Genomic DNA, 15,364 nt, shown 5'->3' on the forward strand with positions numbered 1-15,364 from the left:
AATATCAGTAACCTCAGATATGCAGATGACACCACCCTTGTGGCAGAAAGTGAAGAAGAACTAAAGAGCCTCTTGATGAAAGTGAAAGAGGAGAGTGAAAAATTTGGCTTAAAGCTCAACATTCAGAAAATGAAGATCATGGCATCTGGCCCCATCACTTCATGGCTAATAGATGGGGAAACAGTGGCTGACTTTATTTTGGGGGGGGGGGTTCCAAAATCACTGCAGATGGTGATTGCAGCCATGAAATTAAAAGACGCATACTCCTTGGAAGGAAAGTTATGACCAACCTAGATAGCATATTGAAAAGCAGAGACATTACTTTGCCAACAAAGGTCTGTCTAGTCAAAGCTATTATTTTTCCAGTGGTCATGTATGGATGTGAGAGTTGGACTATAAAGAAAGCTGAGTGCCAAAGAATTGATGCTTTTGAACTGTGGTGTTGGAGGAGACTCTTGAGAGTCCCTTGGACTGCAAGGAAATCCAACCAGTTCATCCTAAAGGAAATCAGTCCTGGGTGTTCATTGGAAGGAGTGATGTTGAAGCTGAAACTCCAATATTTTGGCCACCTGATGTGAAGAGCTGACTCATTTGAAAAGACCCTGATGTTGGGAAAGATTGAAGGCAGGAGGAGAAGGGGACGACAGAGGATTAGATGGTTAGATGGCATCCCCGATTTAATGGACAATGGAGTCAGGACAATGGAGTTTGAGTGAACTCTGGGAGTTGGTGATGAAAAGGGAGGCCTGGCGTGCTGCAGTTCATGGGGTCGCAAAGAGTCAGACACTACTGATTGACTGAACTGAACTGAACTGAGCACTATCAAAAAGTTTATTCCTGGGACTTGGTGGCGGTGTGTGCCAAGTCACTTCAGTCATGTCCAACTCTTTCTGATCCCATGGACTGTAGCCCACTAGGCTCCTCTGTCCAAGGGATTCTCCAGGCAAGAATACTGGAGTGGGTTGCCATCTCCCCCTCCAGGGAATCTTCCAAACGGAGGGATTGAACCTGCGTCTCCTGCATTGCAGGTGGATTCTTTACCACTGAGCCACCAGGGAAGCCCCTCTCTGGTGGTCCAGTGGTTAAAACTCCACCTTCCAATGCAGAGGGTGCTTGTTTGATCCCTGGTCTGGGAAATAAGGTCCTACATGCTGCAGAGTGAGGCCAAAATTTTTTTAATAATAATAAAATTTAAAAATCTATTCCAGTGACTTCTTTGGAACCTTCTTCATGTTAATCAAAAAACACAGATGATTGAACTTTGCTCATTTTTTGTTCTAAGGTGCCCGTCTAATGAACAATTGTGTTATCAGAAGCTCCCCACTATCATTCTTCTGGACCCCTGCTTCTGAATTTATTCCACTATAACCCTAACCCATGCACTTATCTTTCTAAGTGGTGAGATTTCACCAGGAATAATTTAGAATTACAGTTAAGCTACTTCCTGATTCCTAACTTTCAGGAATGATATGAGATAATAAATACTTGTTGTAATAAGCTTCTTCAGTTTTAGGATAATTTGATAATGAATGGAGTGATTATTCTTCTTTTCATTTGTTTAACGGGTCGCATATAATATTTATATACAAAAACATTAGTGTATCTGTTTTATAACTTTTCATTTAAAGGCTAAAATTGCAACATTTATTTGTTTATTCATTAATTTTAATTTTTCCAGGGTTAATTATGCCCTGGGTACTATGCTAAACGTCTGTGCAGCTTTGATGAAGAACTTAGAAAGATGTTAGACAAGGCATTTAGACGCACATGGAAACCACTTAATAAGAGTTAATTGGGCATTATTATCATTGTTGTTATGGATAGAAAGATCAATACGTTTCTTGTTGGAAAGGACATGGAAACAATGTGTACAAAGGACGTAATGGATCTGGGGAGCACTTATTCATTTATTTAGCATCTTAATGTGTCAGGCACTATGCCAGTCGTGGGGAAAATTATTCCACCAACACTGTTCTTATGGATCTTATCATCTAACGGAAGAGAGAAAGAATAGATAAGTAAACAGATAAGTATAAGCAGTAATAGGTACCACAAAAGAAGAAAGAAGGATGGAGAGGAAGATGATGACAGGAGAAATCTACTTAAATAGGATTTAGGGAACGCTTCTAGGAAAAATCAGTATTTAAGCACAGATCTGATGAGTAAGAAACAGATTTACAAACATGGTGAAAAGCGAGGTCTAAGCTGTGGGACAGGACCGGTACATCTGAACTGTAGAGCATGTGCTAGGAACACTGAGATGTTAGGAAAATGTTGTTACAATGGATTGGTTTATTTCAGTAAATTTTCTGGACAAATTATCTGAGCCAGGAAATGGTTCCTTATCCATATGGTTTGGTAATATTTTGTCACATTGAAAGTGTTAGTTGCTCAGTTGTGTTGGATTCTTTGCGACCCCATTTACTGTAACCCAGCAGGCTCCTCTGTCCATGGGATTCTCCAGGTAAGAATACTGGAGTGTGTTGCCATTTCCTTCTCCAGGGGATCTTCCGACCCAGGGATCGAACCCAGGTCTCCTGCATTGCAGGCAGATTCTTTACCATCTGAGCCACCAGCATTATTTGTCATCATTGCATTGTCTACCCATCACTATGCTTAATAAAGAATGCATTGGAACTATTGCAAATACATTCAGAGCTCAAAACAGGAAAGGGCAGGAGAGAATAGATGTGGGAATCACCAGCTGAGATCATCAGATGAGACCACTCAGAAAAAGGCAATGTATGTCTGCGTCTCTATTCCTGTCTTGGAACTAGGTTTAACTGTACAATTTTCCTAGATTCCACATACACGCATTAATATACGATACTTGTTTTTTCTCTTTCTGACTTACTTCGCTCTGTATGACAGACTCTAGGAGAGAACAGATGTGTAGACACAGTGAGGGAAGGAGAGGGTGAAATGAATTGGGAGATTAGGCTTGACATATATAGACTATCATGTGAAAAATAGGTAGTGGGAAGCTGCTATGTAGCACAGGGAGCTCAGCTCAATGCTCTGTGATGACCTAGAGGGGTGGGATGGAAAGGAGGCTCAAGAGGGAAGGGGTATATGTATACTATAGCTGATTCACTTTGTTGTACAGCAGAAACTAACACAACAATGTAAAGCAACTATACTCCATTAAAAAAGAGAGAAAGGCAACGTAAATTATATCCCTGTCATAACAAAATTTGTGGCTATGTACTGTTGCCAGGCAGCAAGGAAATAGATATTACAGGATGGAAAATTAGAGACCCTTGTTGTGCTTTGGCTAACCATTAGATAAAACTGGTGCTTGTGATGACTTAAAAGGCAAACCTATAGCTTTGTGGCAAGTAGTTAGAAAAAAGCAGAGTGGAACTTCCCTGGGGTCCAGAGATTGAGAATCCACCTTGCAATGCAGGGGCCAAGGGTTTGATCCCTGGTCAGGGAAGATCCCACATGCCGCAGGGCAAGTAAGCCTGGGCACCATAACTACTGAGCCTATGCTCTGGAGCCCTCAAGCCACAACTACTAAAGCCCTCGCATTACCACTGGGGTAGCCCCTGCTCTCCGCAACTAGAGAAACCCTGCATGCAGCAACAAAGATCCAGTACAGCCAAAAATAAATCAATCGATAAATATTTAAAACAACAACAGTTAATTTAAAAAAAAAAAAAAAGCAGAGTGATGATGTGCATTGGCTGCTTTATTGCTGTTTTTTGGCAAGGAACTATGAAAAATAGTGAAACAAGAAAAATGATTTACAAGTAGGTAATTCAGCCTTGTTTTAGGAACTAAGACTATATCCTGCAGCCCAACCATTTCTATGCACCAAAAAGCAAATTATTATGCAGTCTCTCTAAAAGTCTCCACTGAGCATCCCAATATTACTGGCCAGACAAGGGAAGTCAGCTGAGCAGAAAAGACCAGCTAAAGGGTGCTGTATTCTCACTTAAACCCGGTTTTCCAGAAGGCTTCAAAGTGGCTGCGACTCAGTTGAGGGATGGAGACATGGGCCAAGCACAGAGACTGGGAAATAAGATGCCGCTGCCTTAAGAAGTATAACAAGAGGTAGCTCTTTGGCTATGAATATTTTTGTGTGAACTAACACAGCTAAAAGCAAAAAAACCAAAACCATGCTTTGATGAAATTTCATCACCAATGTTGTAAGCACCCCTTCAGAGGCCACATGAAAACCCATTACCCAAAATTTGGTTTGGATGTTGAGACTAATAACCATAGACACATCAAGAGGGTATGAAAAGGTTTATTATTCACATAATGAATGAGACTTTCTAGGAGAGTGGAGCAGTTCCCAAGCAGATCCAAAAATGACTTGACTGGGTTGGCTTTATTATTCTTAGGGTGTGGGGCAGGGAGAGGGTTCCTGCGAGCAGGCCAGGGATTGTATGACTTGAACTTCCCACCCAGTCCAAAGGAGGGGGTACCCAGGCTCACTAATCAGCTTGCCCAGATATGGAGCAGAAGGGGAAAGGAAAAGGGGAGCAGAAAGGGAAAGCTGTTAGCATCCCAACATCAAAAATAGAGTCAGACTCCTTACTGCAGTCAATTAAACATCAACCCTATAAACTTGAAAAATCTACATCTGTTCAGTCTCTAAAGAAATCTAGGTCTACTCTACAAATCTGCACCAGCAGGTGGGGGCCTGCAATAGCTGTGATGACTCCCAAAAGCTTCAGATGTGGCTATGGAGTCTGATGAGCAAGAATCTCCTAGAAGTCAAAGTGGAGGCCAGAGAGGACAGTGGACAAGGAAGTTTCTCCCAGAGAGAAGATTCAAGGTCTAACCAAGGACTGTACATCCTGCCAGGGCAACAGATCTTTGTCATCCCTGCCCAGATTTCCACTGTAGCATGGGCCACTGACAGCCGCGCATCATTCCTGTCTTTAATTCTAGTATCATTGTCCCCTTTTCCTTTTTACCTGGAGCTTTAATAGGACATATGTCCATCTATCTGGAGACAACGTGTCCCAGTCTTCCTTGAAGCTAGGTATATTTATGTAATCGGTATTCACGGATGGACTATGAGCAGAGTGATGGCTGGAACTTCCTTAAAAGGAAGCTTTGGGTTAGCCGAAAAAGCTTGTACAGATTTCTCCAAAAGGTTAACACCTTATGAACAAACCAGAATGAACTTTTGGTCAACCCAATAGCTAGCTCCCAAATTGCTCTCTTTTCCTGGTCTGCAGAATGGGTGTGTATCTTTGAGCCAGCTTTGACCATTAGATGAATAACACCTTTAGTAATGAGAGGACAAAGTAGACAAACTTGGGTTCCTTGATTACCTTAAGAAACAGACCTGCCCTCCCTGACCTGGATGACTTCTTAATTGCCTCTGGATTGCCATATGAGAAAGAAAGAAACCTCTGTCTTACATGAGTCATCATATTTGGGGATTTCTGTTCCAGCAGCTTATACCATTTACTAATTTATATTTACAAAAAAGAGAGTTGAAGTATTTAGAAGTTAAGCTTCTTTGTCTTCTGTGATCTTAAAAATGTTGTTCCACTGAATTTCATCTTTAATGATAAGTATAAATAAAGTACCTCAAATTTAACTGGCTACAAGCAAGGAAGACTTTAAAACTATATGTGAACTCAGTAATTCAGCATGCTTCTCCTTTTTTCCAAAAATCAACCTACAGAATATAACCAGGTATACTCTTTGAGCCTAAATAGAAGCATTTATTTAATATAAATGGATGAGTAAAAAACTGGTAAATAAAAACTCACATCAATATATATCAACTTCCCTTACCAACACGTATGTTCACGCACTGTTTTTATCAATTCCCTGTAATCAATGAATTACAGATTATTGGATTTAGATAAAATGGATAAAGAGACTTCACCTACACAATACATCTCCCACAACGTAATGCCAGGACGTTGACTTTCTCTGAGCCCCAGTTTCAGGTTATTCTGTGCTTCAGAATGGTTCACTTTGTTGCTGAGACAACAGGGATGCTGCAACAGAAAACTGGGATTGAAGTCAAGGCACTGTAGCTGCCTCAAAGGATGTCATAAATAGTGTGTTCAAGGCCTTTTTCACAGTGAACTCTGCAACACTTGAATTGGAAGAAAAATATCTTATTCATCCAACACCCTAGTCTTCCACAGATGACAATGGCTCTTTCAGTTAGTTGAGTTTTAAATTTAAGAAAACATTGCTATGTGGACCCAAAGTTAGGAAATCATCAAGCCACTAGTATTATCTTTCTTAGAATGCTGAGCAAAATAATTGAGGGAAGCTTGTCCTTACATTCCAATTTGGCTTTATTCTAACAGAAACGCATCTGAAGAATATAAGAAGAAAGCAAAGAGAGTGTATGTTGTCAGTTTTTCCTCAACCCCAAATTTGTACATCTCTTGTAAGCAAAGGTTTGATTCTACACAGTAAATAAATAGAGGAGCTTAGATAGTCACTTAGATGTGATTGATATTTGGAATCTGAGTTTATGAACAGATGCAAAGAAGTATCGTCTCCTCCATGAACTTTTGATAAAGGCACAGAGAGCTCAGCAGCAGAGTGATGTGAGCTGGCTTGCATCTCCAGGCTTGTCTAGGCAAACACTAACAACTGCAGCAATATTCTCATTTGAAAACTGAAAACATCAAGGCAAGGACAAAGAAAATAAAATTAACTGATTTTGATCATTTTTTTCCTGACCTAAAAGAAAAATGAAAACAGCATTTAACTAAGCTGAAATGTGTCCTTCACATCACGTACATTCTACTGCAGAGAGACAAAAATCCATCAAAAATAACCTGAACAGATGAATAACGAGGCACAGTGCTCTTAGAGCTAGGACAGGCCTTGTTCAGAATCACCTCCCTAACTTAAGAACTAATCTGGTGAGAAACAATGGAGTGTAGGGAGAATGTTTTCCTCTTTGAGGGTTCCTTGTTGGAGAGTCACAGAAGTGACTGGAGACTAATAATGCAGTTTTTCCTTTTCAAATAGGAGTCTAAAGGTACTCTTTCATACTAGAGACTGGGGGTTACATTGTGAGGTCAAGATTTGTGCAGGAATCCCTGTGTCCAAGTAAAAGTTTCACCTAGCAAAATCAAATGAAACCCATAAGACCCTTTTTTAAAACCCTGGTGTTCAAAGCATAAAAAAGGAAATAGAAAAGAACACAGACCACTCTATTTTAATATTTTTAGGTAGCATAAATCATAATAGTTTGTATTCTACACTGTACAATTATATACTGTTACTTCCCCGAAGAAAATTAACCTCTATAGGATTTCTGAAACAGATACTCCGTACAGCTCAGAGCTTGACCCTGCAGCTATTGCTACGACATGTGGAAAACAATCGGCGAGGTCCAGGTCTTCCAGTTGTGGTGCTTCTGCTGTCATTGAGGGGGAGCCTCTCGGAGACCTCTCACAGCCCCTTCCATCTCCTGGGCCGGGAAGCAGGCTCTGCAGGTAGATGTGTGCAGACGAGAGCAGCTGCTGGGCTTCACTTCCCACGAGCCGACTCCCCTTAAGAGAACTTGCGCTTCTTCATGGCTTCTGCCTTGACTGCTAGGCTCTTGGCACAGATGGTCAGGACCACAATGAGAACACCCACCACGAACGTCACCAGGGGCCAAAGGAAGCAATGCAGGAGGACTATCTCGTCATGCGTGCGATGCAGGAGCACGTCGTCTGGTCTGCAAGACAGTGGAGAAGAGGAAAGAAAGAGCAGTCAACTGCCGGGGCATGGCAGAACTCTTCACAAGTGGAGCTCAGCTTGCTTTCTAGCCCCAAGGGTATAACCATCCTCGAAAGTGAAGACTCCACGCTGGCTATAAATACTGTATTTTGTGCTTCAAATCCATTACAGAAAGGTCTAAGGTCCTGACTCAAGTAACTGGTGCATATTATTTATAATGTGATTTACATGTGAAATGTCAAAAGTTCAGCGATCTCTTTTTCTATTATTTTCCCCCATTCTAAGTTGCTTAACATATTCCATTTTCTCACTCATCCTTTAATGTCTGCTGACTCAGTCTAAAAATTACTTATGAGCTGGCGCGGTCAAACAAAACCAGACCCAAATGATGTTTTGCTTTTTACCCTTTCACACATTTTGCCCACCTCCCCAACACTCCACCTCTGGCAACCACCAATCTAACCTCTGAATCTATAAACTTGGTTCTTTGTTGTTTTTGTTGTTTATACGTGTTGATATATTTAGATATAATTCCACATGTAAGTAAAATCATATGACACATATACAGACATTTGTTTTTCTCTGACTTATTTCACTTAGCATAATACCCTCAAGGTCCATTCATGTTGTCTAAAAAGGCAAGATTTTGTGTTTTTTATGGATGAATAGTGTTCCACTATATAGTCTATGTAACATATATATATATAAAATCACAGTTTCTCTAGCTACTCCAATTTTTGGACACAGGCTGCTGCCATGTCTTGGCTATTGTAAATAATGCTGTAATAAACATGCCAGATGCATACATCTTTTCAACTTAGTGTCTTCATTTTCATCAGATAAATACCCAGGAGTGAAACTGTTGGATCATATGATAGTTCTAACCTTAATTTTTTGAGGAAATATTTCCATACTATTTCCATAGTGACTTCATACTGTTTCCATAGTGGCTGCACTAATTTACACTCCCCTCAACAGTACACAAACAGTTTTGGTTCCAATCCCAAAAAAGGGCAATGCCAAAGAGTGTTCAAACTACTGCACAACTGCACTCATCTCACACGCTAGCAAAGTAAAGTTCAAAATTCTCCAAGCGAGGCTTCAACAGTATGTGAACCTTTCCCTTCTCCACATCTTCACCAATACTTATTATTTTTGTCTCTTTGACTTATTCTGACAGGTATGAGGTGATATTTCACTGTGCTTTTGATTTGCATTTCCCTGATGATGAGTGATGTTGAGCATCTTTTCATGTACCTCCCAAATGATCTTAATTTACACAAAAAGTCAGCTAATAAAAAGGAACACATTTGAGTCAGTTATAATGAAGTGGATGAAACTGGATCCTATTATATAGAGTGAAGTAAGTCAGAAAGAGAAAGACAAATACTGTATGTGCTCAGTTACTTCAGTCGTGTCTGACTCTTTGCAATTGATGGACTGAACCCTTTGTCCATGGGGTTTTCCAGACAAGAATACTGGAGTGGGCTGCTGTGCCCTCCTCCAGGGGAATACTGTATGTTAACGTATATATTGGAGAAGGAAATGGCAACCCACTCCAGTGTTCTTGCCTGGAGAATCCCAGGGGCGGGGGAGCCTGGTGGGCTGCCGTCTATGGGGTCGCACAGAGTAGGACACGCCTGAAGTGACTTAGCAGCAACGTATATATATATGGAATTTAGAAAGACAGTTACGACGATCTTATATGCAGGGCAGCAAAAGAGACACAGATGTAAAGGACAGACTTTTGGACTCTGTGGGAGAAGGCGGGGGTGGGATGATTGGAGAGAATAGCACTGAAACATGTATATTACCATATGTAAAACAGATGACCAGTGCAAGTTCGATGCATGAAGCAGAACACCCAAAGCCAGTGCTCTGGGACAACCCAGAGGGATAGGGTAGGGAGGGAGGTGGGAGTGGGGTTCAGGGAACACAGGTGTACCCATGGCTGATTCATATTGATGAATGGCAAAAACCATTACAATATTGTAAAGTAATTATCCTTCAATTAAAATAAATAAGTTAACTTTAAAAAAGAAACACTTATGTAAGTGTACTAGAATCAAAGATTAGAAGCAATAATTATGCATCAACACTCTTACTCTCTAACAAAAATTTCACATAGATTAATAAAAAGTCAACTAAAGTCACTATTTGAATTTAGTCATGAAGACCTATGGTGTAGTCTTTGGGTCAGCTTCACCATGAACAGACAGTGAACAGTTGGATTTAATGCATTTTCTCATTTGAAACCACTGACCACTTTCTTGATAAATTTTGCAAAGTCTTAGCAACATAGCTTAAAATGTGGGAGTTCTTTTTGCAATTCCAACATTAGTCTCATTCCCATGAAGTAACAATATCTTCCACAAACCATGATATATCATCTTTGGCCACTTAGAAAGAGATATTGGGAATTTTGCTTTCATACAAGAGGTTTACAGTTTCAAGGTTTTGGATTGACCAAAAAGTTCGTTCATATTTTTCCATAAAATGGTACAGAAATGCCTGAGGGAACTTTTTGGCCAACCCAATATTTCCATTCATTTCATCCACAGAAAAGTTTGTTCCGTTATACTGGAATAGCAATGCTTCCACTAGAAAATAAAATGATGCAGTAAAATCAGTCCAACTGCCCTCAAGAACATCAGAAGCTTTAGAGTACAAAAGCAGTGCATTTAACAGAAGAAGGCATTCCTGAGGCGCTCTCACTAATCACTGCTCTCATAATTCAAGACCTATTTTCCCAGAAGACTGACAAAGAATGCTGGGTATGTCTCTCCTATCTACAATGCAGTCATCATGTAGCATTAATAAAAATGGTTTGGCAGATTGGCTTTGAAATTACATAATTCTTGCCCTTTTTTGTGCATAGTGTTTCAAATTCTGTAAACAAAGTGAGATTTTTATTGATATTTGATTTCAATTAGAATTTGAACTAAGTGAATGCAGAGTCATTGTAACAATTAGGCAAAAATCATTCCAGCTTGCAGAAGTTACTCCTTTTTCTGAATTCCTATACCAAAACATTGTCTTCAAGACTTGTGCTACCATTCAGAGAAGTCTGCTCAGTATTTCATAGCAGCATGGAGAGGAGTTTGGGAGAGAATGAATACATGTATATGTATGGCTGAGTTCCCTTTGCTCTCCACCTGAAACTATCAAAACAGTGTTAATCTGCTATACTCCAATATAATATAAAAAGTTTTTTTTTAGAAAAAGACTTCTGCTACCACTGAATTGTGATTTATATTAATGTATATATCCTTTGCTCCTGTAAGACCCTTGATTGTGTCATTGTCTGTTATTCTGCATATAGAAGGTGCTTAGTAACAGCTTCCCACTGATCAAGGGAAAACCATCCCAATTGCAGTCTTGCTATCCATGCAAAATTTCAATAAACTTCAAGCCTTCAATGTAAAAAATTAGAGACCTGGGTCCAAAAATAGGGTGCAACACAGTTTGAGTCATATTTTACAGTCTTTGAAATCCCACCTATAGCACTGCCATGGTTCTTTTTTCAGCTACGAGAGCTCATAGCTGTTCATAGCTGTCAAACTCTCCATCTAAGTGTGTAAGGCAAGTGAAAGCTAAAGCTATCTTGGGAAGACCCTCCTTCCTCCCCTCCTTCTTTTTGATTTATTTATGGCTGCACTGGGTCTTGATTGCTGCTTGTGGGCTTTCTCTAGTTGTGGCGAACTGGGGCTACTCTCTAGCTGCAGTGTGCGGGCTTCTCATTGTGGCGGCTTTTCCTGTTGTCGAGCACAAGCTCTAGGCACACAGCCTTCAGTAACTGCAGCACATGGACTCAGCAGTTGTGGCACATGGGCTCCAGAGCACGCAGGCTTCAACAGTTGTGGTGCATGGGCTTAATTGCTCTGCAGCACGTGGAGTCTTCGCAGACAAGGGATTGAACCCATCCACGTCCCCTGCACTGGCAGGCAGATTCTTAACCACTGGACCACCAGAGAAGTCCCTTCCCTTCCTTCGTACCTTTATTCCTACCTACCTGCCTTCTTACTTTCCTTTCCCCTCTACTTCCCTCCCCTTCTTTCTTGGGTTGTTCCACTCCTGCAGATTTGTACAAAGACGATCTAGATTTTTCATCAAAAGGTGAGTGTATAGTAATGTGAATGTGCTTAACACCATGGACTATGTAATTATACATGGCTGAAATAGTTAAAAAAGGGGGAGGTTGGTGGAAGGGGACTTGGATTTTTAATGCTATTTAATTAATTTGCATGTGATTTCCATAATTAATGTGTTTTGCAGCTAATTTTCTAGTAAAATAATTCAGTGAGTATCTTTTCTCTCCTTTTTCTAGACATTATTCTTGAGGTTGAATCCTTTACCACAATACAGGCGTCCCCTCCCCTTACCTGTAGTTTTGCTTTCCATAGTTTCAGTTACCTTGAATCAACTGAGATCTGAAAATATTAAATGGAAAGTCCCAGAAATAAACAATCCACAAGCTTTAAATTGTGTGCTGTGCTGAGTGTCATGGTAGAATCTCTGCCATGAGTAGTCATCCTGCTCTGTCCGACCCATGATGTAAATCATTCCTCTGTCCAGAATATCCTATCTGATAGTCATTTAGTGGCTGTCACGGTTATCAGGTCCACTGTCAGGGTATTGCAGTGCTTGTGTTCGAGTCACTCTATTTTACTCAATAGTAACCCCAAAGCATAAGAGTAGTGACACTTACTGTGTCTAATTTATAATTGTCATAGGTATTACGTATAGGAAAAAACATAGTATACGTAGGGTTCAGTTTGAAGTACTCCCCCCCTAGGAGTTTGGAACATATCTGTATAGGGTTCAGTTTGAAGTACTCCCTCACTAGGGGTTTGGAACATATCCCCCACCTGCAGGTAAGAGGCACCACTGTTCTGTACAACTGGGCCAGGAAAACAGGCACAGATGAAGGTGGTTGGAACCATTAAACCTATTTCTGAAACACAGTTTGAGAAACATTTACTAAAAAGAATGAATAAAAGGAGGAAAGAAACAATAATTGGAAATTGCTGGGCCCAGATATTTGCTTTATTTAAAAACTGTTTAGCATTCCACACCTACTAAAGCCCTTGGGGGAAAATTTGATTTTAATATTTCAAATGACAAAACAACATCATTCACTTGAGTTAGCCATGTTGAATTTATAAATGCTTCAAACGCCTTCTTTGAGGTAGAAATATTATATAAAAATGTACCTGGTTTCTTTAAAAATAACTAGTGTCTGTTTCCATTTCACACGGTCCTAAAATGCTCCACGGTCTCCTTCAATGGGAGTGAAGGGTACAGAATATCCTACTTTAGCATAAGGATTATTTTGAAATGAAGGCAACTGAGAGGAATCATATTCAAGGAAAGCTCTCCACACTTTCCCTGTTTGCCTGAAAGCAGGATATAAATTTGTAAAGGTATCCCCCGCCTTTCTCTTCCTGGAAGGACAGAAGTTAATCACTGGAGACAACTCTAGACCCTAATAGCCCAGGGATGGCACCAATGGAATCTATAAAATGAACTTCATTAACTCAGCATTTATCTTCTATTAGCTCCTCAAATATTTACCTCCCTACAATATGCTGCCCTAGAAACTCAAGGTCCTTCTCCTTCATCTTAAAGTGAAGTAGCTCAGTCGTGTCCGACTCTTTGCGGCCCTGTGGATTGTAGCCTACCAGGCTCCTCCCTCCATGGGATTCTCCAGGAAAGAATACTGGAGTGGGTTGCCGTTTCCTTCTCCAGGGGATCTTCCCAACCCAGGGATCGAACCTGGGTCTCCTGCATTGCAGGCAGACACTTTAACCTCTGAGCCACCAGGGAAGCCCAACTTCTCTAATCATTTATGACTTTCTTTTCTTTTTTTTTAAAGATGCCAAAAGCCCAAGTTCTAACCACCTCTTTGAATCTCATCTCTGAGCGCTCTCTTGTATACACATGGTGCGCATGTTAATAGACTTCTCTGTTTAATCAGTACTTTTTCAGTCTAATTTACAGGGCCCCAGACAATGAACCTCTGGAGTAGGAAATGGCAACCCACTGCAGTATTCTTGCCTAGAAAACTCCATGGGCAGAGGAGCCTGGTGAGCTATAGTTTATGGTGTCTCAAAGAGCCAGACAGTCTGAGCATGCACATATATACAAGAAAGGAACCTAAGATGGGATAAGGAAAAACAGTTTTTCTTCCACTATAGGAAAAACTTATTTCTCTGCAGAGTAATGCTTAAGTCCACATTCAGTTTTAGGTTTTACTGAGATTATCTCTAAATTGTCTTCATGATATAAAGTCTGGCTCTTTCAAACTGGGCAGTTACTGCTTTAATGGAAGGGAATCCCCAGCTCTGCCCCAGCTACCTGCAGTTTTATGAGGCAGACTTCAGATGAGTTATCAAAAATTTTTCCCCAGGGGATTTGGACTTAGAATTCAGCTTTCCATAATTCCATAATAGTGAGACTAAAGGGAAACATTGGAAAAAAAAAAAAAAGAATCATTCTTTTCAGCATTTGCAAACTAGATAAATGGCTTGATGAGATCTGAATATTATGTATTAAAATCAGCATGGTGATGAGGATATAGGCAATAAGCAAAAAAAAACAAAAAACAAAAAAGGATGACTACTTCGTATCTGAAGACTTCAAAGAAGTAAGCAAGAGATTTCTTTGGGGTTGTATAGAAATGCTAATGGAGAGCACTTCTATGCCCCGAGGACGGTGCAGACAAATATCATAAAATGAGAGTGAGTGCTGTCTGTGCGTTCCCTTAAAAATACTTTCCTAAGGGTTGGACTTACCCTGAATAGAGCTTTGAAAGTATATTGTGAAAACAGTAGCTAGCATTTATTATGTGCTTACTACCCTCCAGGTATCTGGTAGAATATTTAATCTGACTTCATCCTTAAAATAACCCTGTGCTGGAAGAATTTTTAATTGGAACTTTAGAATCAAAGAAACTGAGGCAAGGAAAAATTGGTTTTCCCAGACTTCCCTGGTGGCCCAATGGCTAAGACTCCACACTCCCAATACAGGGGGCTCGGATTCGGTCCCTGTTCAGGGAACTAGATCCTACATGCCGCAACTAAGACCTCGTACAGCCAAATAAATAAATATTAAAATAAAAATAAAGAAAGAAAGGTTAGTTTTCCCAAGTTTACACAACTTAAAATGACACAATGATTGAAACTCTATCTATTTGAAACTCTTTTAAACCTGTACTATTTACTCCTTGGCCAGCTTTTCTCAAATTGCAATCATCTTGCTTTTTTTTGAAATATAGCTTTCTGAGTTTTAATTCCTGGTTTACTATCAGAATTGGAGGTTGTGTTACTCAGAAATATGCATTTTTAAGAAGCTCTCTAGGGTTGGGGGGACAGTCCTTTGTTCTAATTGGTAAAAAAGCACCCTATAGCCTAGCAACTGACCTAGCGATACCAGACAGGAAGACAAAGATTTGGTGTGTATCATCCTCAATATAAAAAACTGATTCCCTTTGACTTTTTCTCACCAAAGGAGATTTCCACCCCACAATGCTTGTTCTGTTGGCTAAGAGGGAGAAAAAATGTTGACAATCTCTTTTGTTAATGGACTGGAAAATTTCTTAAACTCATCTTAACCAGTTCACATAAAAATCCAAACTGCATTATAATTTACTAACATCATATGATGGTAACAGTCCCCACTGAAAGACAAGACGATC

General features: G+C 40.1%; 1 protein-coding gene across 2 annotated transcripts in view; it reads right to left on the bottom strand.

Annotated features, from left to right (window-relative positions):
• Positions 1–4,236: 4,236 nt before the first annotated feature.
• KCNMB4 (potassium calcium-activated channel subfamily M regulatory beta subunit 4) overlaps positions 4,237–15,364 on the bottom strand; it is an 82,109-nt gene continuing 70,981 nt past the window's right edge. For both annotated transcript variants that reach the window (XM_086399967.1, XM_086399968.1), the window contains one exon: positions 4,237–7,666. In XM_086399967.1, coding sequence (XP_086256093.1) covers positions 7,626–7,666 — 41 coding nt within the window. In that variant the 3' untranslated portion in view covers positions 4,237–7,625. The remainder of the gene's footprint in view (positions 7,667–15,364) is intronic.

This window comes from Bos grunniens, chromosome 5, assembly GCF_055505025.1.
Source record: "Bos grunniens cultivar Pamir isolate PY7600 chromosome 5, Bosgru_T2T1.0, whole genome shotgun sequence".
NCBI classification, from domain to species: Eukaryota; Metazoa; Chordata; class Mammalia; order Artiodactyla; family Bovidae; genus Bos; species Bos grunniens.